The 25,329-nt window shown below is 44.6% G+C and overlaps 1 protein-coding gene across 2 annotated transcripts in view; it reads left to right on the top strand.

The window, feature by feature from the left end:
- The window catches only part of LOC102564137 (retinoic acid-induced protein 3), a 31,278-nt gene extending 9,247 nt beyond the window's left edge, over window positions 1-22,031 (top strand). The window contains exons 1-4 of one of the 2 annotated variants that reach the window (XM_006269660.4): window positions 10,730-10,859; window positions 14,963-15,925; window positions 18,177-18,229; window positions 18,856-22,031. In XM_006269660.4, the coding sequence (XP_006269722.1) occupies window positions 15,010-15,925; window positions 18,177-18,229; window positions 18,856-18,948 (1,062 nt within the window). In that variant the 5' untranslated portion in view covers window positions 10,730-10,859; window positions 14,963-15,009 and the 3' untranslated portion in view covers window positions 18,949-22,031. Of the gene's footprint in view, window positions 1-10,729; window positions 10,860-14,962; window positions 15,926-18,176; window positions 18,230-18,855 lie in introns of those variants that run through there. The other variant, XM_059726276.1, reaches the window with a different exon arrangement.
- Window positions 22,032-25,329: the final 3,298 nt, after the last annotated feature.

The raw sequence follows: 25,329 nt of genomic DNA, 5'->3' as shown, positions 1-25,329 counted from the left end.
TTTAACCTAAATCAGTTAAGTCTAATACTACATCCATCCATGTTTATCTTAAACCATTTTCAGCCATGTTGAAACTGGTTTATGTGTACTGAACTTCTGTTGTGTTACAGATTTTAGCCAGTTTCTGATCATTTATACCAGTTTATGTGTAATTTCTGTCCCTAGCCGGGCTGTTTTGTTAAGGTTGATTTCTGGTATTGTGAAGCAGGTGAATGTTTAAGCTAAAGATCTGATCCACTGGACATCACTAGCTCTAGTGCATCCCATTCTGAGCCTGCTTCCAAGCAAAGAATTATCTGTTTATTCGGATCCTACTATTTACTTCCTAAATCATATCTGGGGCTTAAACCATGAGTTTCTCTTCACTGAGTTTATCAAATTTCTGTAACAGTCTCTTGTGAAGTATTTTCTCAAAAGCCTTTTAAAAGTGCCTGTACATTGACCTGATTGGGAAACTTTCATCAAAGTTCAATTTTGATTAAAAAAAATAGGGGCAAGTGAAAATGTTACCATGCACATGCACGTGCACACAGATATTCCACCCAGTTCTCTAAATCTATTTTAGGCCATCGCTGATTCTTTAACACATATACCAAGGCAAGTTTGATTGTTTGTTTATGGAAAATTTTTCTCGTCCCAAGTCAAATCAGCCAAATCCATTCCAAATGTGTGTGAATCATTCAAGAACCATACATGGCCCTGCTACCAGTAAGCATCCTCCACCCCTGCTTAGGGCTTCAGATACTTCCAAATACTTTGGCAGGCATTCTACATGCAGGCCCAAGCCCAGAGACTTAGGGTTTGGATGCCCCTGAGTTTCGTTTGCCTTCAGCCATATGGCTGCAGTAGCAAGCTAGGGAGGAGTCTCTCATTTTCATAAAGTTGGCGTGTAGCCCACTGGTTCCCAACATTTTTAGACCATGGACCAGAAGTGACCGTGGACCAGCAAATGGCAGACCAGCATACTGTAGACCGGCAGCCAACCCTTTTTATACTCAGTATAAAAAAGGGTTGGCTGCCAGTCTGCAGTATGCTAGTCACTTCTGGACTTCTGGTTTGGCAGCCAACCCTCTTGTGGACTGCCAGCCAACCCTTCATGACCTGGCATCAGTCTGCGGCCCAGGGTTTGGGAACCTCTAGTGTAACTGAGATCCTCCCACTTGAAGTCAAAGTGGGAGGCTAACTTGTAGGGAGTCCTGTCCGCAAGCAGACAATGGCATAACACTCCGTTACGCAGTGCCATTTTATATTGCATTACATGTACCCAGGCAAGTAAGGGAGACAAAACTGATATGCATGTACACAGGTAGGAAAAGCTTAGATACCACACAGTTCCTGGGGCATATGAGTTGATTTCTGTGAGGTTTGGGTGAGGCATTCTTTGGCTATGTAATGTGCACTGAGTTCCCTGTGACTCAGGCAGTAAATTGCACCCTGTCTGAATTAGCAGAGAGAATTTAGGTGTTGCCTAAACAAGTTGTGCACACTCCCCCAAAATTCTCATTGTTGTTGCTGCTGCCACTGTTCAATTTAGACCCCCTCTAAGCAGACTTAGAGGACACAATGCTTAAAATGCTACAAGCTGCTGGGAGGCTGGATGTGTAAGTGCTTCCAAACAAGTGGAGCTTTTCACTACAATGTGGTTTTGACTTCTTACAACAATATCTTGCCGCATTTCTATTATCACAGTAACAGAGACTCCAGAGAAAAATAAATTAGTAGGGCTGTGCGAAATGGGCCCTATTTGATTCGGATTTGGCTCGAATTGGGGACAGTGATTTAATCTGTTGATTCGGATCACTGCCCCCCACTCGATTCGGCCAAATCTGAAGATTTGAGGCTGATTTGAGCGAATCAGTGATTCATACACAGGTACAGCTTTAGAAGTTTTTTCTACATACCTTGAGGTACCAGCGCAGCTCATGATCGCTGCAGTGCTGGGGCAGATGGAGCATCCCACAGCAGGTGGGGGGGGGGGGGGCAGGGGGCTCTCCAGCATGCTCAGCAGTGAATCCAGAAGTGGACTGGAAGTACTTCCGGTCCACTTCCAGGTCTGCTGGGGAGTGTGCCAGGGGCCTCCCCCTGTATCCTCTGGCTCAGCGATTGGCCACAGGGGGATCCTAGGTGTCTCCCCCAGACCCAGGAAGTACTAGTCACCAAGCTGGGGGAGTGCAGGGGTCCCCCCTGCATGCTCCCTAGTGGACCAGGAAATGGACCAGAAGTGCTTTTGATCCACTTCTGGGTCTGCTGCCAAGTGTGCTGGGGAGCCCCCCCACACTTCTGTGGGACATGGCATCTGCCCCAGCACTGCAGTGTTCAGAGCCCCTGCTACACAGAGGTATATTGAAAAAACATTTAAAACTGTGTCTATGTCCGAATCGCCGAATCTCTCCGAATCGTTTCAGAGACATTAAAAGGTCCTCTGATTCGATTCAGATTCAGAGATTCAGCCACCGAATCGGGCTGAATCTCCACTGAACTGAATCAGGGACCAAAGCTTCGCACAGCCCTATAATTTAGCCAGAGAAAGAAAGAACTCCTGCAGCACCAGAAGAAACATTGTACCCGGGTTAAGTCCTTGGTAGCCATTCACAGTGACTTGATTTTGCTCCTAGATTGCAAGGTTCACAAGGCAGAGACCCTTTCTCCCTTTCAGTGGGCACATCTACAAGTTCACTAATGAGCTGGAATTACAGCACATTAAGTTTAGTACCTGTAACAAAAAAGGTACTAACTTAATGTGCTGTAATCAGTGCCACTGTGCAGTAGCACAGATGAACGCTTTTTAAGTGATGTTAATGCACAGTAGACTAAATCTAGCACATTAGCACAGTTTTTGCCAGCCATGCTAATGTGCAGAATTAGTCTTGCACGCTTTAAGCGTCTCCTGTCGATGTGCCCAGTCAGTACAGTACAGGGCATAATGAAGGCCCAATCCTGACTACAGCTTTGGGTGCTTATTGCAATAGATGTAACAACAAGCAGCATCACTCAGCTGCAACTTCCTTGTTATCTCCAGGAAAATTATTAAGATATTAAAAGAATTAACCATTGAAAAGATTTAAAGAAATAAATACATTTCATTTGGCTAAATGACAATGTAAAGATGTGAGATGTGCATTGGGTAGAGAGACTGAGATAAGGCTGGAGCAAAACTAGTATTGTTATACATAATTTATAATACCATAATGTCTAGGAGCCCTTTTCAGGACACGGTTGTGCTAGGCACTGCACAAATACAGAAGAAAGGATGTTTCTACCCCAAAGAACCATAAGCCAAGAGACAGTGGATGTATTCAGACAGACTAATTGGGGAATACCTGCAGCCAGTGAAACACTATTGGTTAGTATGATGGGCAGTAACATCAACTCATCAGAAGCCTAACTGTCAAGGGTTAAAACTAATATATGCTTCACGGAAATGGTTCAATCACAGTGACATTTCCATGGCACTCAGGCATAGTTCCATCAGGATCCTACCTGAGTTCTTTCTGGCTCTCCTCTTCAGCTCCTCCACAGCCCATTTGTGGGACTACCTCTGAATTGGCAAGCCCCAAGGCCACCAGAGACCAAAAGTCTAAGAGCATCCAGATTTAAGCTCCATTACCTTTCACAAAGAAGTTGCAAATGTTTGATTTCAAAATATCAAAATCATCCATGAAACAGATTTTTTTCTCCCTTCAATACTATATATAGTTATTTAAACATTATAAAACATTATAAAATTCCAATGGGAAGAGGACCTCATTTGGTTGGGTGAGGGAGCTTAACAAGGCATTTGATCAACGGCTGAATTAGCTGTCCTATGGACACAGTGACCTACTACTTCTCCTCCAACATAAATTTCTTTCTTTCCCCCTTTGGGGTATCACAGTGTTTGATTAATTATGCTAATAAGCCATAGTTGACTGACACACACTTCCCCAATTAGCTGATCCATCTGACAGCTAAAAAATTCAGAAGAGTCCCAACCCCCTCCTCGGCAGTAGTCATTGCTAGACCTCTCTGTTTAAGTCACTGCTTTCAGGACAAATCGGTCTCAAATTCCAGTGCAGATCAGTTACCTTGAGTCATCTAGTGATGAATGTAAGAGATGTCCTAAACTGCTCTGAGTGAAAGCACTGTCTAATCCTCTTCAGGCAGACATGTGGCAGCAGTGATGCAAAGCAAATGGGAATCCTTGAGATTTTATAGGGGATGCAAACAACACCTATGGCAGGGAGGAGAAATTCCTTTACTTGCCTATTAGCAAACATTGTTATGTGCTGCATAGGGCATTCTGGGGTGAATTAAAAATGAGGCATAGGTGTGACACAGAATAATGGGCCAGGCCTCAGGTATTGTAAAATCACAGAATTATAGAAAATTAAGGTTGGAAGGGACCTCAGGAGGTTATCTAGTCCCACCCCATGCTCAAAGCAGAACTATCTCCAGCTATATCAACTCAAAAAAACAACCAAACAAAAAAACATGCTCAGTTTCCAAGAAATGGAGCAGAATTACCAAAAGGTGCACCTGGATTTAAACCAGGGACCTCCTGATCTGCAGCTATATGCTCTTCCACCAAACTATACCATCTTGCAATGTGCCCCTTTGTTGATTAAGTTATGCTAGTTTATACCTGCTAAAGATTTTGTCCAGTCTTATCTTCCATTAATCTTATCCCAGCTGTAGAGACAAGAACAAATCTATCCTGTCAGGGAGGGAGGAAAGCAACTTCTGATCTCAGTTTCTCTTTAGAAGTTTCATCCCTTTTCTATGTATAGTTGGGCCTCGATTAACACAGTGGTTACATTCTTAAAAAAAACCCACGCAAATAGAAATTGATACTGTAGCAGAAAGCCCCCTTTTCCTCTAATGTAGCAGAAAGCCCCCTTTTCCTCTTGCCTGCATTTGCTCTCCCCTCTTTGGATATGTTTCTCTTTTTCTACCTTTTCTTCCTTCCTCTCTCTTTCACTTTAAGATAAGGAATTGTATTTTAAAATTTGTATGTGTGCATTTTGTATCTCCCCTTGTAGTTTGGTATTTTTATCTATTTGTGTGCCATGGCATTTGTAGCTTATATTTTATACTCCTCACCTTTCAACTTGCAACTAAATGTGTTTTAGTAAGTTATACATTGTAACATTGTTAACAAGGGCAGGAATCAAACTGCCCTTCCCTGTATCAGGCTGGCCTCTGAAAGAGTGAGTGAATCAGTGATTGAATGTGTAACATGGAAGCAGGCAGCAATTATCACCTGGAAGCTGAACTCAATAGAAGACAATGTAACAACCGAGAAATCTCTAAACCTCACTGATCAAGGGCCAGAAGCCCTGGCCTGACTTAATCAACACCAAAGACCAACTTTTGGGCTGAATATCTCCAGATCGACCACTCCCAGAGCCCTATTCTAAATTCATCAACCGACTCCCAAACCTGCACGTACATGCGGACGACCCCTGGGGCTGACAGATGCTGTCCAGTAGCCACCGAGGGGGGGGGAAGTCCCACGAGGGTCAATGACCCCTGGATTGGGCAAACCAGAAAACTGGGGAGTCACCAAAGTCTGCCAGGGACAGATAAAAGGCAGTGAAAAGTGACCCTCAGTGGCGCCCTCTTGATCTCCAACTCGACCAGACCTGTCCAGCCAGAAGGACCAGCCGGCGACCCCTTTCTGGAAGATAACACCACACACTCCCAGATCCCTGCGGAGCGGGGCAGGCAGGCTGCAGCTGCAGGTTGGAGCTGTGGCTATGCTGGGGTTTTCTTGGTGGGGGCTGGGCTTGGGGCAGGTGGCAGAGGCACTGGGATGGGGCCTATGGGGAGGGGCTTCAGCCACCCCAAATTCTGCCATAGCCCCCCCCCGTAGCCCTCTTCCAGTGCCACTGCCACCCACCCTGAGCCCAGCCCAATTCAGCCCTGCCAAGCAGAGCCCCGCACAGCCCTGGCTCCAGCCCACAGCTGCATCCTGCCCCACCCCATCCATGTCCAGGGGGCACATGCCCTCCCAGGGTACACACAACGATGGGAGCCACCTCCCCCCGTGCCAACAGACAAGCCATGGCTCTGTCCCGTGCCCGCCCCACCCCGAAGGGACGGCCCCTGCCCCAGCTCCTGCCCCAATCCCTCCCTTACCACGGGGGACATTGATCTGCCCCCCTCATGCTCCTTCCTTCCACACTCCCCTTCCACCACAACACAACACACTTACCAGCTATACTGAGAGCAGCATGGTGGAGGAGAGGCAGCAAGTGAACAGCTGATTCTAGATGCATCTGCACATCTTGGCTACTGACCTGCACCATGTAAAAGTGAATCAATACCATGTACAAAAATAAAGTGTTGCAATTAATTGACTGTGCATAACTGAAAACGTGCAAAAAAAATACCATGTAATTTGAGGCCTGACTTTATTAGCTGACACTCCAGCGCAGACCTGAAGAAGGTCATCTTGTGATTGGATCTCTCAGGGCACTTACAGATGTTGCATTTTTCACATAATAAGGCCCCTGAAAGCACTCTACAGTTATAACAAACATTCACAGCTGCAGAGCACTCTTAAAATGGCTGATTGCACAAAAAATTAACCCTCGTTAAATCAGCTGTTAGCTTAAGGTGCTCTCCGGCAAAGCGCATTAGGGAACTTCTCTACAGGTTCCCTGCAAGGGTTAACAGCAGGTGATTCCACCCACATCCCATGCACCTTTGTGGGGTTGGGCTGGTGTTTACCTGGGCAAGCACCAGCTCAGCCCCATCCCTGGGTCTGCCATGGGGAAGAGACAGAGAGTCTCTTCCCTGTGCAGTGGAGGAGGAAGGGGGAGAGGGAGGAAGGAGTTGGGAGAAGGTATCCCTCTTAACTCATTCATGCCTGGAGATGGGGCAGGGGTGGGATCTGAGCCCTCATGCCCCATGCGCTCAGCCCAGCTACACCTGCTGGGGTCTTGCAGAGGGGGGCACAGGGTGGGGCTCAGATAACTCCTCTCCCATACCCTAGCTCTCAGTGCAGCAGCAACAGTCACTGTCTGCTGCTGGGAGCCTGGGTGGAGGGTTGAATCCAAGCCCCCACACCACGGCCCCTGCTGGGGTGGGTCTCTTGGGGTTCCGGCCTGGGCCCGTGAGGTGGGGGTGGGACTCAGATTCAATCCCCCACTCCAACTCCTGTTGCAATTGCTCTGTCTCTCCCAACCATACAATCAGTCCTGTAAAAAAGACTACCCATAAAAATCCTTGCCCCTCACATTTTTCCATTGTGTCGTTTCAGAAGATAGTTCCAGTGTTTGGATTTCTGTGTTCATACAAAATATTAAACAGGGTTGGCTGTGAATATTTTAACATGCAGCCCACATTAAAACTTCTTCACCTGAAGCCTGATAAACCCCATGTACCAGAAGTCCATGTACTGGGAATACAGGAAGAGAAAGGGATTGGAAAAATCTTTTCATTTAAACAAGAACTCAGTTTCATAGCTGAGGAAGCAGTCAGAACTACTTAGCAAATAAACACATTGGTTGTCACGTATTATAGATGTTTCTATGTTGTTCATGAAATCTATAATGGCAGGTAGCACAGTGTGTAGTTGGGATAATCTGAAGAAAGGAGGCATGAGGTGAAGACCTTTTAGGGACTCTGGAATTATTTTCTTTTGCAAATTTATTTTACAACTCACCTGCTATTTATTTGCCATCTGGCCCACTACAGAAAGAAAGCTACCTCTTCTTAAGAGAAACTGCATGAGGTCCAGGTACAGATTGATGAATTCAGCAATATCCAGAGACAGGATAATAAGCCTTTCACATAAACAGAGCTCTAACAGGGGGGCTCCTGGCTTACCCCTCCAGTGCATTGCTGCCATAACTGTTGCTTTTGATTGTTTCTCAGCAGAGGGTGCATTTGACCTGGCCACATACACCAACCAAGTCCTGTATCTCTGTGCTAATCCCCTGTTCCACCGCAGTCTCTGAGGTCATAAAGTTTATATCTGAACTAATTAAAAAACAAAGCAAGTCAAAGGGCTTGGGCAGTGCACAAGTGTAAAATTAACCAAGCAGGACTGTAATATATTTTTTTATTTAAAGAAGGGAAAAGGTGTTTCTGTAATGTCACTGGGGAATCTTTTATAGGCAGCTAAGCAGAAGGAATGAAACAGAAATATCTGATGTCAAGCCAATATTGTTGGCCAAAAATAAAAGCATGTTATCCAGATGCATTCCAGAGCATTAAGTATCATCTCTCCCTATTCACATATTTACTTTATTGTGGACTTCACTGCTTCTCCCCAACTGGCCAAAGAGAAAATATGCAACTCTTTTGATCTTCATTTTAGAGAATTTTGCCACAGAGTTGTAAGGCAGTAAGATCCAATGAGTAGGTTTTATGTGTTTAACCCCTTTTGCAAGCTGCAGTTTTACATCTACATAAGCACTGATTGCCTTTAGAATGTAAATGCTTTCAGAGTAGGGACTGTAGGTAACTTTTTTTCCAAAGTGCCCCAAGCTGATGGGATGTAGGTGCTTTTGAAAAATGTTGGTGGAGTTTTGGTTGTAGCCATGTTGGTCTAAGGACATAGGCAGGCAAGCTTCTTCTCAGTCTTGGAGTCTCAGAACAGCAGAGGTTCCCTTTGCCTGAAGAAGGGTGGCTGCGCCCGAAAGCTTGCCAAGAACTTTTTTCCAACTACTCAGTTGGTCTAATAAAAGAGATCACATCTACTCAAAGAACCTTGCCTGCCTTTAAAAAATGTTGTCACATGTCTGCCCAATGATCAGTGTGTTCTGTGCATTAAGCATAATAATTGTCCAGCATTCTGAAGAATGTCAATATTAATCTCTTTGTTGATGGCAAGGTTTAGTCAGATAGGATAGGGATAGTCTTGGCATAGTAATCATTGTTTTCACTATGTGGCTTCAGGTATATGGAATCCCACTGGGACTGTGATAGGAAACTTGGTCTCTGAATATGTCTTAGTACCTGGCTGTCACGTTCTGTTCATGTGCACAAGGATAAACCAGTGACAAGATTCAAGGCAGGAAGGAATTCCCCAGGTCAGACTGGCAAGGAGTGCTTCATTTTCCTCTGTGACAGAGGCTGTGACCCACTATCTTGGATCATCTGAGCATCTAATAACCCCACCCCCCAGCCATTGTAATGGCAGACATATTGGTGATACCCTTATTTTTCCTGGGTTCATTCCCTTGCTTGCTTGCTTTCTTTTCCTGTGACTTATTGTAAGTTCTTCTTCATCAGGGGTTTTGTGGCTCTGGTAGGCAAATAAGACTGCAATGTATAATTTTGTGGACCCTTTTAGACAAATGGTTGTATGTGAATGCAGGGGACTGGGCTTGGTGGCCTGAGATGTCCCTTCCAATCCTTTGTTCTTGTAATCCTAGATGCAAAAATAGTGACAAGTGAACTTCAGGAGGCCCCAAGGCCTGATTCAGACAGATCCAAAAATGAGAGCACTTACTTGAAACAAATCTTGCATCTGCAGACTCAGTGACAAAATCCTCTTGAGAGCCCCTTTTCCCTCCTGTGATTTTCACAGCTGCCTGCTTCTTTCCTAACCTCTAAAACCAGAGGTGTGAAAGGACAGATTTAAAGATTTAAACCCTTTTCTTCTTAAGGAACCTCATAAACGTACACAGACATTACATGATGAGTGGTCAGTGTAAATGGACCAGTCAGGCACCTCCTCCTGTGCTATATCATTGCTGGTGTTCAAAAGCTAGCCGGAGGTCAGGTGTACAATTGTCACTCTCTGAAACTTTGAAGAAATGAGTGTAATGCATTTAGAATGCCAAATTCTCAGAGTAAGGAGTTGGCTCTTATGTGTATAGAGTCCAGCATGAATGGGCCCTGATCCTGCTTAGGTACTGAGAGCAATTCCACTCAGCAACATTTCAAATTAATGAAATCATTCTCTCATTCAAATAGCCCTGTTCACTTTCAAACATGCATCATTATGATGTGTGGGATTGGTCAGAACCAGACTGGAAAGAAAAAGGTATTTGTCACAGAGTCCAGCATATGAAATATTTTTTTATATCCAGGAAATGATTGTAACAGTGATTCAGCTGCTTGACAGTGCACATAGAAACATCATCAGAGCTTACTTTCCCTGGAACATTGGAGCTGGGTAATAATCAGGAAAAAGATTTTTTTCAGGACATGGTAATGAATTTCTGCACAAGCCCAGATGGTATCTACAGGACAAAAAAGTATAATAAGGAAAGGAGAAAAGTTCTCAAGAATAGGCCTAGTTGAATGACATTTCCATACTTTTCAAGGGAGAAAAGATTTGGGGATTGTCACAATTTGGGGTGATGATCCAAGTCCCTCTTTCTCCTGAACTACAGCGCACAAGCTATTTAGAAGGCCATTCTCATCACAAAGCTATGCCAGTGATCAGTTATATTTTGGGGAAGCACATGTGCCAGGTATGATGATGTGCTGTTTTTCTCGCTTGAGGTCTGCCACAATCACTCGCTCTGCTGGTGCCAGGTCTCAGAAAGAAGTGAAGCTTATCAGTTGCTTTGATGACAGGTATTGGATTCAGTCCTGGGGTTGGGACAGGCAAAGGTTCCATCTCCACCCTGCTTCTGGAGTGACTGCCCTGCTGACATCAGAATTTTTTTACTTCATCTCCTGGCACTAAGATTTTATTTTCATAACAGCACCAAGAGCAGTGAAACTGGAATAGGCGTGTCTGTTCCCCACCCTTTCCATCCCATTTGCTTTTAAAGCTGCCCTGTAAGAGTGGGAGTGCAGAACTGCTGCTTCCCCAGGATTACAGGAACTGAGGTTACTCTGTTACTGAATGCGCTAGGAATTCTCCTCCAGCCACTACCACCGAGACCTCAGCTTCCATACAGGAGGCAGAAAAGGTAACTCATAGCTGTATAGCCCAGGCTACAGCTAAGGAAGTACAGTTCTAGCTGCAGTGAAGGGGGTGCAGGGAGATTGGACTCTCTCAGTGATGGGAAATATGCGTAGTATAGCAGAGTGGATAGAGCATTGGATGTGAAGTCAGGAGACCTGCTTTTGTTCCTGATTGTGCCACTGATCTTTGGATAAGCTCCTTAGTCTCTCTGTGGCTGAGCTTTCAGATCTGTAACATGGGATTGTTGGCATTAACTTTCTTTGTGCATATGTTCTGCAGTTTATGGATCCCCCTCCCCCCCCAACCCCCCCCCCCAAAAAAAAATTCCTTACAACTATTGTACCCTTCAGTATTAAGATGAACACAGTGTGATCTAGCTCCTAAAAGAAAAGACTAGGTCTAGGTCTCTGCTTCAGAGGTATGATTGCAACTCAGGTGGACAAATTGAGTAACTTTTTAATCTGGCTATGGTATGGATAACAGTGCAAAGACATACTGTCCAGAGCAGGGTGTATAAGCTTGCCAGAGACTTTGGGTACTTTCAAGTGTTCAGAGGTTTAGCCTCTGAAGAGCACTCCTTACTGCATCCGTTCAGAAGTGCCCATGAATCTACAGGCTGAAATATGGTGGAGGGGTTGCAGCGAGATAGGGGCAGACCCTGCAGACTTTGTTACACATATGCTCTGAGAAAAAGGAAACTCTCAGTTTTTAAAGGCATGTCAGGACTTCGGTAATTAAGTGTGTAGACTGCTGAATGTACTGACGGTATTGCACAATTAATAATTAATAAATACAAAGTACGTCAGAAGAAACTTAACAGATTATTTCAGACCTGCATTTCTGAGACTTTCATGCTCTTTTCCATTTTGTCTGGCTGAAGTTTGGCTAATGCTGGTTGCTTGCTGGTAGATTTCTAATCTTTCTTTCACTACCAGCACATGCTGGGCAAAATATCTCGCTGTCTGTGAGTTCTGCAACTGTTTTTTTCCTGTCCTTGGTCCCTGTTAGCTTATGCATTGTGCACCTGTCTGTGCATCTGCTAGAGCTGGTCAAAGAGTCAAGTAATCTGATTTGTGAATATTTTTGTGAATACATGTGCTGAATTTGCTTTTCTAAGATTCATGAGGGTCACATTATTCATTACGCATAGTATTTTAACATCCGTCAGGTATTTGTGCAAATGACTGTAAATTCCCAAAGTTTCATGAATGATGATTAATCTAAAAAAAAACAACAGGAGGCATTTATCCCTCCTTGGTGAGTGGTTGTTTTCCTGTTTTAAAATGTTTCAACCCTCTAAGATGGAAACAGAAACAATGCATGTTGATTTACATTCCTGGAAACAACAACAGTAAATAGCCAAGAGGAACACTTTTTTTTGGAAAACATTGTATGGAACAGAAGTTATTTATCCAAATTCATGAAAGACATTAGAAAGAAATCAGGATTAGTTTGTGGGAAGTTTACCACCAAAGGGGCTAAATCTATAATCAAAATAATTTATAATGCCCATGGTAATTCATTTCTGCTATATGGTTTTAGTGATGTGGGTTGAAGAGAAATCAATACAGTGCTATTCTTCCTGGTACCAATGGCTTCACTCTGTTCTCTCCACTAGCATCTGGTTGCCTTCCAGATCCTCTGTGTATTTACATTTACATTTTGTTGCATCTATGGTCTTAGAGAACCTCCATGTACAGAGCTTGTCAAGATGAAATATGCACAAGGATGTGCTTAGTCTGAGACTCAGTGACCCCACCTTTAGATTTTCTAAAAGAATTTGGTAAGAACTCAGTCCCACTCCACTGAATTCAATGGAGCTGTTCTCAGAACTGGTCCCAACAGGAGCTAGTGGTTCTAAAAAATATTATTTTTTAGTATTATTGTGCAGAACAAAGTCCGCTTACTCTATATGCACTTATTGTGTGTCTGTACCTCCAGTAAATGTCAAAAAAGGATTAAGCACATCTGCAGATTTGGTGGGAGGTTGTAGCTGTGATTATAGGAAATGCATGAAAGGCATATTTCCCAATTATACAGCTAGTCCAATAAAATATTTCACCAAATAATCCTTGCCACTTGCAGGCATGCCATCTACAATAAAAATCACAATGATGATCAATCTCTATGTTTCAGGGTATCTGCTAGAGTTTAGAAGGAAACTTCCTACGCACTGTGATACAGTGGGTGCATCTACACGACATGCTATGTCTCTGTAGAGATGAGCTACAGCAACATAGAATCGGCGGGCACTAACCCTTATGCCATTGCTACTGTGCAGTAGCAACAAGCATACTATAAAATAATATTTTTTAGAACCACTAGCTCCTGTTAGGACCAGTTCTGAGAACAGTTCCATTGAATTCAATGGAGCAGGACTGAGTTCTTACCAAATTGTTTTAGAAAATCTAAACATGGGGTCATTGAATCTTAGATTAAGCACATCCTTGTGCATAATACTTCTTGACACGCTCATTGCTACTATGCAATAACTTGTTGCTACGGCAGTGGCATCATGGTTAGTGCCCGCTGATTCTACGTTGTTGTAGCGATGAGCTACATCACTGTAGCTTGTCACTTTGGTGACCTGTGCACCACTAGGACTCCATAATACCAGCTACGTAGTGAGGCACACATGTAGACATGCCCAGGATTGCACAATTAGGGACAATATGAGGGTAATTTACCTTCCTCTGTGGTGTTTGGCATTTCTCACTGCCTGAGATGTAGAGCTGTTCTAGATGGGCCATTGGTCTATTTTGCTACATTAGATTTCATAGACATTAGAGATGAAAGGGACCTCAGAAGATCATCGAATCCAGCCCCCTGCCCCAGGGGCAGGAAGTCAGCTAGGGTCAAAGGATCCCAGCAAGATAAGCTTCCAAACATTATAAAAAAGTCCAGAGTAGGTGCTTGCACCACTTCTGGAGGGAATCTATTACAGGCCTTGGTGGCTTGGACAGTAAAGAAGTTGTTCCTTATGTCCAGCCTAAAACGGTCTCGGAGGACTTTGTAACTGTTGGACCTTGTCATCCCTTGGGGTGCTCTGGTGAACAGACATTCCCCCAGATCCTGATGCACACCTCTTATGTACTTATAGGTAACCACCAGGTCACCCCTGGGCCTGCACTTTTCCAGGCTGAAGAGTCCCATGGCTCTCAGCCTATCTTCATAAGTCCTGTTCTCTTGCCCTCTGATCATGCACATGGCTCTCCTCTGGACTCTCTCAAGCTTCTTCACATCCTTCTTGAATTGTGGAGCCCAGAATTGGATGCAGTACTCCAGCTATGGCTTCACCAAGGCCTAGTACAGTGCAAGGATGACATCCTGAGATTTGCTTGAGAAGCACCTATGGATGCAAGCCAGAGTTTTGTTCACTTTACCAGCTGGAACATCGCATTGGTGGCTCATGTTCATCTTGTGGTCAATCGTGACCCCCAAGTCCCTTTTGGTCATGGTGCTAGTGAGCGTAGCACTGCCAAGACTATAAGTGTGACGCAGACTTATTTCCCTGAGGTGGAGTACCTTGCATTTTTCTGTATTGAATGTCATCAGGTTCTTATCTCCCCACTTTCTAAGCCTATCAAGGTCAGCCTGGATCACCAGCCTATCTTTGGGTGTGGATGCTCTACCCCAAAGTTTGGTGTCATTGGCCAGTGCACTTCTGACACCAGCGTCCACATCGTTAATAAAGATGTTCAAGAGTACAGGTTCAAGAGTACAGGCCTTGGGGGACACCACTGGTCACAGAGCGCCTTGATGATTCACTTACGTCAAATACCACTCTCTGGGTCCAATCTCAGAGCCAATTCCTCAGCCATTGGACTATGATGTAGCTGAGGCTGCAGTTGGCCAACTTTTCCATGAGGCAATCATGGGACACCAGATCAAAGGCTTTTTTAAAGTCCAGATATATGACATCAATCTCTTCCCCCTTGTCCAGGTGATATGCCACCTGGTCATAGAAGGAAATGAGATTGAGATTGGTCAGTAGATCCTGTGTTCTTAGAGAGAGCCTCATTATAAGAAGAAGAGGTACAGTGAACCATTCTGCCTACAACACCTACCAAGATGGCTGTTAATCATTTGTCTTACTTTCTTTTACAGATATTTCGAAGAAGACACTTCTGCTTTGGCCTGTTCCATCAGTCAATATGGCTGGCACAACACCTCCTCCAGGCTGTGGCAACATTGGCTCCGACTATTATCTCCTCTGTGACACTAACCGAGCCTGGGGCATCGTCCTGGAGTCACTGGCTGCTGCTGGTGTTGTTACCACAGTCATACTCATGTTCTCACTCCTTTTCCTCATCTGCAAAGTCCAAGACAACAGCAAGCGAAACATGATTCCTGTCTATTTCCTTTTCCTCTTAGGTACCTTAGGTATCTTTGGCCTTACCTTTGCCTTCATCATTAATTTCAATGAGAGGACTGGCCCAACACGCTTTTTCCTCTTTGGGGTTCTCTTTGCCCTCTGCTTCTCCTGTCTCCTGACTCATTCCTCAAATCTCATCAAGCTGGTGAGGGGGAAGACTCCTATTTCATGTTGGGTGCTGCTGATTCTTGCCACTGGCTTTACTCTGGTTCAGGTTATCATAGCTATAGAATATATAGTCATTAAGACGAACCATTTAAACTTTACTCAGATGTCTCGGGACCAACACAATAGTGACTTTGTCATGCTTCTGATCTATGTCCTCTTCTTGCTGGCTCTCACCTTCCTGTTCTCAATGTTCACCTTCTGTGGTCCTCACAAAGGCTGGAAGAGGTCTGGAGCACACATCTTTTTCACTGCCCTGTTCTCCATAGCCATCTGGGTGGTATGGATCACCATGCTCATGGGAGTCTTAACCATGCAAGACATGTGGGATGACCCCACCCTCAGCATCGCTCTGGTGTCTAATGGCTGGGTCTTCCTAATCATGTACATAGTACCTGAACTCTGTTTCCTCACCAGCCCAAGCAGGCCTGAGGACTACCCTCTGGAAAATAATTTCTGTCAACCTAAACACATAAAGCAGAGTTCTGGAATGGAAAACCGAGCCTATAGCCAGGAGGAGATCATGCAAGGTATGATGAAGTGTGCTCTTTCATATCATAGCAGTGTCCATGTATACAGTGTTATAAAATGCATCATGAGAGAGAAAAAGAGAGAGAGAGAGAGAGAGGCGTACTAATCATGAGCCAATATGGATAGAATGTTTTAAGATGAATGACCTACAGATAGGAAGAGAAAGAGCTCCAGAATAATTAGGAAAAAGAGAATATCTCAAACTGAGGATGAGAAAAGATAAAGAATAAGGAAGAGGCTAAAGATGTGTAAGAAATGAGTGAGTAAACTGGCACTAAAGTGGATACTGGTACAGACAGACAAGTCTGGAAATTCAAGAGAATAAAAATATTAGGATTTATGGCATATTTGTTTGACTCTTATTAGTAGACCTGTGCAAAACTACTAGTATTTGCTTCAGATTCAGATTCGGCCAATTCAGGGGACAGTGATTCAATTCGGTGATTCAAATCACTGTCCCGAATCGATCCGGCTGAATCTGATTCAGAGCTTTGGCTGCTGCCAAATCTCCGAATCACCCAGGCCCATCCCCTGTCCACTCTCCCAGCCTCAGCAATAGCTGCCCCACCCAGCCCAGCTCCTGACATTTTGAAAAAAAAAAGCTCCGACTCACCAGGTGCTGCCAGGCGGGGCGGGGAATCCCCGCTACCCCCCACTGCCCCACGCTGTATGGGGGGCTCTGCCATTAGCCCCCCAACCCCTCCACTGCCGTCCCAGGCCCTCCCCCCCACGGCTGCTCCACCTGTCGCAGCTCTGGCCCTTAAAATAAAAAACCTCCCCAAAACCTCAGACTCACCAGTTCCTGCCCAGTGGGGGGGGGGGGGTGATCCCCATTGCACCACGCAGCCCCATGCCACCTGGGGGGGCTCTTCCACAAGCCCCCTGAAGCCCCAAGGCCACTGCAGGAGCTGGTGAGTTCGGGGGTTTTTTCGGGGTTTTTTTCCTTGAAGGGCCAGAGCTGGGGCGGGCAGGGCAGCCATGGGGGGAAGGGGGCTGGGACAGTGGGGGAGGATTTGTGGGCTCATGCAGAGCCCCCCACGCAACATGGGGCAGTGGGGAGCAGCCAAGATTGCCCCTCCCGCAGCACCTGGTAAGTGGGGCTTTTTTTTAAAGCACTGGGAGCTGGGCGTGGGGCAGCCATGGGGGGGCTGGAGAAGCAGGCAGGAGTTGGAGGGAGCTGGGGGAGTGGGCAGGGGATGGGGCCTGGCAGAGGTCCCCCCATGGTGCCCTCCCCCAGACCCCTACTTACCAGTTTGGAGTCTGAGTCCAGCTCCCTGCTGCAGCGGGCGGGGACTGCCTGAATCAACGAAGCTCTCTGAATCTTTTCTGAAGATTCAGAGAGCTTCGAATAGATTCGGACCTTTTTATTAGTCCCCTGATTCGATTTGGATTGGGAGATTCAACCACTGAATCGGGCCGAATCTTCTCCAAATCAAATCAGCATCAGAAGCTTCTCACAGCCCTACTTACTAGCCCTTATTAGTATTGGGCACATGTAGAGACATTCAGATCACACCTAGTGCATTGTTTCTTTCAGTTCTGATCTCGCTTCTATTATCTTCTTAGAAAAATAAAATCATCCTATCAAAAGGGAAGGAAGGAAGCAAGCAAGCAAGCAAGCAAGCAAGGAAGGAAGGGCTCCTGTTCTCTATGAAAATCTCATCCCTACTAACATAGGACCAAATCAAATGTTAATGAGAATGTGTGTGATGAGGAGCTAGGGAGAGTGAAAAGCTATGTGTGCATGTAGAAGAAACTTAATTTGGTAGGTCCAGGACAGGACAACTGTCTAGGGACACTGAGGGATGTTAACATCCCCAACCACCCATTTCCTGTCTTTTACAAAGATCTTATCATTCTTTGCTTACTTGATAAGAAAATGGGTGTTTGTATGACTTTATGTATCTTGTGAAATGCACATGGCTCCTGCTCGCTGTTTACATAGAGCAGAGGTGGGCAATTGTTTAGGGAGGAGGGCGGCTTACTGAGTTTTGGCAAGCCATCCAGGGCCGCATGACAGGCAGCCAGGGGCAGATAAATATTAATTTTCTACATTTTTAGGGGCCCCGCAGGCTGGATAGAATGGCCTGGCTGGCCGCATTTTGCCCACCCCTGACATAGAGGGTGACCAGCGTGAAAGAAGAGGCAGTTACCCATACAACGCTGGGCCCCCGGGGAATTTCTGATGGTATTTTCGTGGTAATTATGTGAAACTAACCCAGTGTCTTTTGTTCATTTTTTTTTTCTCAGAAGGCAATGGAGACCTAGCTTATAGCTCATATTCTCCTCATTTTCAGTTGAAGGTAAGTACATATTTCCCTTCACCTATCTCACCAAGGAGATAGAGACACACACAACTTGAACATTGGATGAACAGAATGAGAAGAGAAGGGCAGAGATGGGTGGGCCCTGAGGAGGCGTCAGTGAAGTGAAAGTTATTCATTTGTGTGAGGAGAGGGTGCCCCTATCTGCATGGGATCGTGGTGAAACTCAATTCATGGTTATCAGGAGTTGTAGGGTAAATCTCACCTGGGCAAGCAACATGCTGCAATGAAAACTCCTTAGCCTTTACTAGGGACCCAGAGACAAGCCATAATGAACATTCACGAGAACTAGAACCCAGAGTCTATGAGAACTGGGCTTGCCTTCACAGTTCATGTCTTTTCCACACTACCTTACCGGCACATGCCCTACCCAAGACAGAATCATGCCCTGCTGTTGACTTCAGTATTTTGTCCTCTCCTGTTTCAAATGGCTCAACAAGGCAAATGGCTCCAGCCATTTCCCCTGGGAGACTCTTCCATAGTCTAACAGATCACACTCTTAGGAGATATTTCTTGCTCTTTAGTTTAATCTCTCCCCTGCTAGTCTAATTGCATTTCTCTTCTTCAACTCTGAAGTCTAAGAACTTTTATCATTTTCTTTTCAGACCCTTGATCCCCAAAAGGATTTCTCCATTCCACGGCCTAAAGCCCGGGCAAGTCCATATCAAGAGTATGCTGGTGGGAAAGACACCAAGTAGTAGCTCATCAATGAACAGAGAGACAATGAACAGTCAGAAAGGGACCATGGGGACAGGCCACATGGTGCTTCTCTTATGCCGCAAAGAGAGCGAGTCAGACTGATGGTGCTGCATCTGATGAAAAAGAAGGGTCTTGTCTTCTTCTCCCACCCTCTTTTGGTCTGCACATGTAGTTTTTTAGTTCCCATTCTCTCCTAGACCAAAAGAGGATGTTTAGACCTATCCTGCCTTTCGCCTCAATTCTCTCCCCTCAACCATATGGCTTAGCTCAACAGCCATCACACACCTACTACATGTGTGAAGATCATATCCTCCAGTGCACCAGAGCTCCTTGGTGCTGGTCCTGGTAATCAGACAGGTCATCAGCTGGACTCCAAAACCCTTCAGCCAGGCTTCTAATTTCTGATCAGCGCACACTGGTCGTGTTGTGCCCTACAGCCAGGTGGAAGAGAGAGGAACTTTCAGCAATAACCTTCTGCCCACCCATCTAGGGGCCACTTCCTCTACCAGAGAATGTACCTGACTTGTATGGCATTGATCCAGTCAAGCACTGCAGCCCCTCCCAGCTCCAGTTTCACAGAACTGACTCACAGCCAGAGCTAGGAGAAAAAATTACAAGAATGTCCACTTTTTTCCATTCCACCCGTACAGGTTTTTAACCGATTTCTAATCAACAATCAAGGTGGTTGGACAATGGGGATAACTTTTCATGGAGAAAAAAAATGCTGGTCATTATTTTCCACTGAAATATTGAAACCTCTCCACACTAAAAAGGAAAAAGGTGGTTGAAATTTATCATTGCCCAACAAAAGAACTCTAGAAGTGGGACGTACAAAACATATATGTAGAAGGATGTGATTATTTCAGCTTTGAGCGTGTCTGAGTGTGCTTGTGTCTTAATACAGTATTTATTTGTCTCTCTCTTGCTCAAAATTGAGCACGTTGTTGGCACTTAAATAATTATTAATATTATTAATGTCATATGTCTATGTATTCCAGTTATAGAACATACCAGCCTACTGCTTTGATACTTGTCCAATCTTTATTTTTTTTAAAAAAGGGAACCTACAGATCACAATTGGGATACGATACTCCAATTTTCAGACACCTCCTGGATCCCACCCCCCCTGCAAGATATATTTGTCTATTCACTCCCATGCACCTTCTCACCTCCACCCTACTCATACTCCAAAGGACAGACAGGCCTTGTAGTATACATGTACTGCATTGCTAGGTATCTGCATGCTCTGGTGCATGAGCTGCAAGCTACTTTTCCCCCATCCAAATTGTTTTGCCTCAAATGCACCAGCCTGTCATTACCTGCATCCACACTGTGACTACAGGCTCTTGTGTATAGTGCTGAGATTAACAGGCATGCATCCCATGTTCCCAAGCACTGTACAGAGAAGAGGTCTTCTAGGAAGTTATATTCAGCACAATGTGAGACCACCTGTCTTCCCTTAATACAGCTAAAGGTGGAAATTTATGTTTACCCACCATTACATGCAGATTTGTCAATCCAACATGCTGCTTAGTTCAGTGCATTTGTAGCAGTAATCAGAACCATGGATCCATTGGATTAGCTCTTCCTGGCTGCAGATAAACTGCTTATGATGTGAAAATACTGGAAGGCCTTTCAGAATTAGAAGAGACAAGAGTGCTGGGCATGACAAATGTAGAAGCATACAAGACAGATTTGGAAAGCACAATTAATGTTGCAATTGTCAAATTATCCCCACATCTACACTAGTGTAGAGAGATCACATCATTTTACAAGTCTAAGATGACCAGTACTCACTCCAGAACTACTACATGAGGAAGCAAACCTTTATGACTCTCTGCAAGGACCTTGACCCAACCATCCACACTATACAAAACATTTGAGAGAGCCCTATCAACAGAAGTGGGTTGCTATTGTTCTCTAGACATTGGTTACCACATAACATTACAGGTCCAAAGCTAACCATCTGGATGTTGTCTGGTCAACTGTTGGCCTCATGGTGGTGAAGATGATGGTGAAGATTTGCATTTCTGTTATGAAGGTGATTTACCTGTAGGCTATGGGCCTCAGGGTTTTACTTAAACTAATAGCTGGCTTTCAGTGAATGGGGTTTTCAAAGTGGCCTGGAGACACTGATGGTGTGCATGTGCCCACAGTTTGCCCTCCTAAATGAGTTCATGAATATAGTAACTACAAAGGGCACTACAGGGGCAAACTGATGAATGACATGAAAAGTACTGACAAGGTGCATACCACCAGGTTCCAAGGCAATTTGACATTTATGTGCCGGAACATGCCAGGATCTTAATCCTTCCCAAGGACAGGACCATGAACAGGGGGCTCATGCCCACTGAAATTATGGAAGACTTTGTCCATGCCTTCCTGACATGGCTCATGAAGGCACAGCCAGAAAGGAAACTCAACCCCTTTCTTACCAGTTGCAGAATGGTGGGGGAATTCACATTTGGAAAACTGAGGGCAAGATGGTGCTACCTACAAAATCATTTGAATGCCAATGTGCCAAAAGCCATATGCATGACTATAGCTTGCTGCTTCCTGCACATCTGCAAAAATGAGAGGCAAACAGTTTTATATGGTAGGAAACATGGATGTCAATAAAGTTCTCAACCAATTTGTACAATCAGAAAGAGCCCTCATAAACACTATGAGCCCAAGGTCAAGAGAAGCAATGGAAATTAAAGATGCCATATGCATTCACATCTATGCCACACATGGTGATTTTTTATGAGTAACTGATTACACTAATGCATGCACTGCTTTGTCAATAATGAAATACCATGGAACATGCCGTACTGATATGTACCAGGAATTTAAAGTGGCTGCTGTGCTTATTTTTAAAAACTTCTGCAGTGAAGGGACTGCTAATCTGTACAGGGTTATTTTGTGCCTGATTAATTATAAGGCTTGAATTGGATAAGGGTTTATTTATTTGCCAAGTTAAATATCAATTTAAATGTAACTCTCTGTGCTTGCTAATTTGGGCACATGGGCTGTCATTTTATTGACTTGTATAGATATATAGTTTCTGGCTTTTTGTACTTCAATAAAGCCCTTTGCCATAGCTGCAGCTTTCTATTTCCTTACAACTGAGTGGACAGCGACTACTTAAACAAACATAGGGCTTCATTATATCACGCATACATAAAAGAAGGAGATTTCAGGACAATGTAATCGGCTAGCTGACTACTAATGAAAAGTAGAAGTGTTTCTTCTGTTGCTGGTTTTTTTTGTTTGTTTAGTATCATCAATTCTCAAAAAGCAAAGTGCAAACTTAAACTTTACTGAAAAATGCAGATTCAATAGCATCGACATCTGCTGCCTCCTACTGCTGCCTCCTCCTACTTTTATTTCCTCTCCCACCTTTCTTTCCTCTCTCACAATGGATGGTCTTGTGCTGTACACAGTGTCAAGCGAAGCACACCTCCTCCTCCCTGGCATTGCTAGAGGTATTTGAATCCCTAGGGACTGTTGGAAATTACACCTCTTAAACAGTTTGCAGGCAATGGAGGCACAGTGGAAACTCAAAGCGAAGAAGTAGGGGCTGAAGGAGTTCCTTGGGCTTCATTAAACACTTGAAGAGGGGCATGCATAGTAAGAGTCTTGTATGGCGGCTGGTGCCATGACAGGACATTGCACTGGGTTCATAACTGGTACTGGGCCATGGACAGGACACTGCACAGGGACCTCCCCATTTACAGGGACTGTTGATGGTTCATAGGCCCAAACAGCACATAGCTCAGGGGCCTGCTCAGAAGCCTGCACAGAGTTGTAGGCTTGCATAGAGACATGTGGATGCTCAGACCAACTCAGTACCATTCAGAATAGATATCCTACAAATTTCCAGTCATGTGCTTGTTCTATAGTCTCTCTTCCCACTAATTTCTCAAATTCCCTTTGCTCCCATTCCTTGAGTGACAGCCATAACATCTTGGATTCAGCACCTCTCTGTTGTATCTGCAGGATGCTGTCCTACATTGTAAACTTTCTTTTTTCTTCTTCAGCAACATCCTAGTGTTCAGGCTTTGGGGGTGGGAAGAGTGGGAGGGAGGATGACTGCCCACCAGATGGAAGATGGACCTGTCCCCAAAATTGTGACAGGCCCCAATTTGCTACTTTTTCTTGTGTTTTATGTCACATCCTTTCTCTTTTGTTTAGTTTTTCAGGTGAAAATTTAGCAAGAAAACAAGTGATCATATTATAACAAGTTGGTCTTTTTTCCACTTTCCTTCTCTTTCTCTGTCTCTCATCGATCGATAGATGAGAGACAGAGAGAAAGAGAAGTATACGCATATGTATGTGTGTGTGTGTATTATATATATTTATATATATATAAAACGTTTCTATATATTATATATAATGTATGCAACATATATAATGCATAGTGGATATCCATTTAAATTTATGAACATTTAAATAGGCATATAAATGCGTGTGTGTGTATATACATATGCATGCGCGCACACATACACACACACACATTTATATATCTATTTAAATGTTCACTAATTTAAATGGACATCCAATTGCCTGTCCATGGGCAGTGCCATAGCAAGCAGGGGTGAGCAGGGCAACTGCTCTGGCCACCAAAACAAAGGGACGCCAACAGGCCAGGATGGGGTACAGGACGGAGCTGTGAGCGCCTCATTTGGGGGTTGGGGCTGCCGAAGAAGGGCGGCTTCTGCTGCTGCATGCATTCCTGGGCAAGCATGGGGGAGCATGTGCCTCCCGGATCTGCTTGTGGGGTGAGGGCGCGCTACTGCTGTGGGCTTTGCCCCAGGCACCAAACTTCATTGCTATAGCACTATCCAGGGGTTACCAGCCTACATTCCAGGACTTTTTTTCAGGTGGAGCATTGCAATGAGAACATAAATATTTGTTGATCCCTGAATGGAACTGGAAAAGAGAAGTAGCATTCTAGGCTAATGAAGGGAATAGTTTAATCTTTACAAAGGAGTTTTTTCAGTGTGTGGTAAAAACAAGATATATAAGTGAAGGAATGGGTCTGGTAAGTTGTAAGAGCAGAACAGCAATTTTTTTTCTATCAGCTAATCTAAGTGGTCTATTAAAATTCCTGCCTCAAGTAAACAAAACAAAACAAAACAAAATTGCAAGCATCATCTCCCAGGAGAGGAGGAAGATCTGGAGGAACAATGCCACAGTGCTGAAGCTGGCAGCATTCAACTGATAGCTGCAGATCAGCCCTGCTCCTTCTCCTCACTCTTGCTTTGCCACAAGAAGGTGGATGGAAACAGTTTGCCATGGAGAGAGACAGTGATTTATCTCCACACAAACTGAATACACACTAGGGACCCTTCCCTTAAGCCAGAATTCTTTGAAGAAGACATGAAAGGACAGGACTGACATCTGGTGACTCTGAACACTGACTAGTGTTGTTCACTGAAGGGACTTTATAGCTATGGGTGAATCACAACAGCAGGCTTACTAAGACTTTTCTTAAACAGTGGTAGTTGTACAACATACCTCTACAAACCAGAACAGCATATTTGGAAAAACAATCGCTGAACTTATGTAACAACTCCTGAGAGGCATGTGACCATATAATCATGGTTAGGACAGGTAAGGCAACACTGAAACCTTGAGCTCAGGTGGCTAGCACATTTACATCTTTTTCTTCTTTAGCAACCATCCTGAAATGAACAAGGTACCAAATGTGGGGGAGAGAAGTAGAAAGCAAGTTACTGTGTACACTTCTTATGTGACATCCATCCATAACTGAAGCCAATCACACCCGAGGAAACCCAATACTCTATGAGTGTTAGTTAAGTCATCTTCCCAGAAATTCAACTCAGCACCTCAATACAACAACAAGCCTGGCAGCCTGTACTCACTGTATTCAGCTTCTAGTTCCTCCATATCTTGTTTCTCCTGGGACAGCCACGATTTCACTGCTGAGCAGCTCTTTGGAGACTTCTCCCAGGATGTTCAGTTGAACAGCTTGCTCAGAGCAGACTTCACAGGTTAGAAATCCTGCAATCATGGCTGCCTCCAGGGAGCCCTCCATGAGAGCATTCTGTTCTAGGTTTGACAGTCAGAGCTCTGGCAAACATCTGCCTCTCTAAGCTGCATGTATCAAAGGACCATATATGGGATAGGCAGAAATACCCCTGAAATATACATTTGACTTATCTAACTTTGCAAAATACATTTTTTCCAACCACTTTTTAAACAATATTCTCTCCTGGCTTGTTTGCTGATTGGCCAGCAGGCCTGTATCAGAAACACAGGCAAAGCTGGGCCCTAAGGAGGACTCAACTCCCCTGTGTCGGTTTCCCTCTTGGTCAAAAGAATTCTGGGACTTGTAGTCCAGGGACAATTGTAGCAAGAGGCCATGAAAACAA

Source organism: Alligator mississippiensis, chromosome 4 (genome assembly GCF_030867095.1).
Source record: "Alligator mississippiensis isolate rAllMis1 chromosome 4, rAllMis1, whole genome shotgun sequence".
NCBI classification, from domain to species: domain Eukaryota; kingdom Metazoa; phylum Chordata; order Crocodylia; family Alligatoridae; genus Alligator; species Alligator mississippiensis.
The sequence above is the reverse complement of the archived record's forward strand: the minus strand, read 5'-3'. Positions and strand labels throughout refer to the sequence as shown.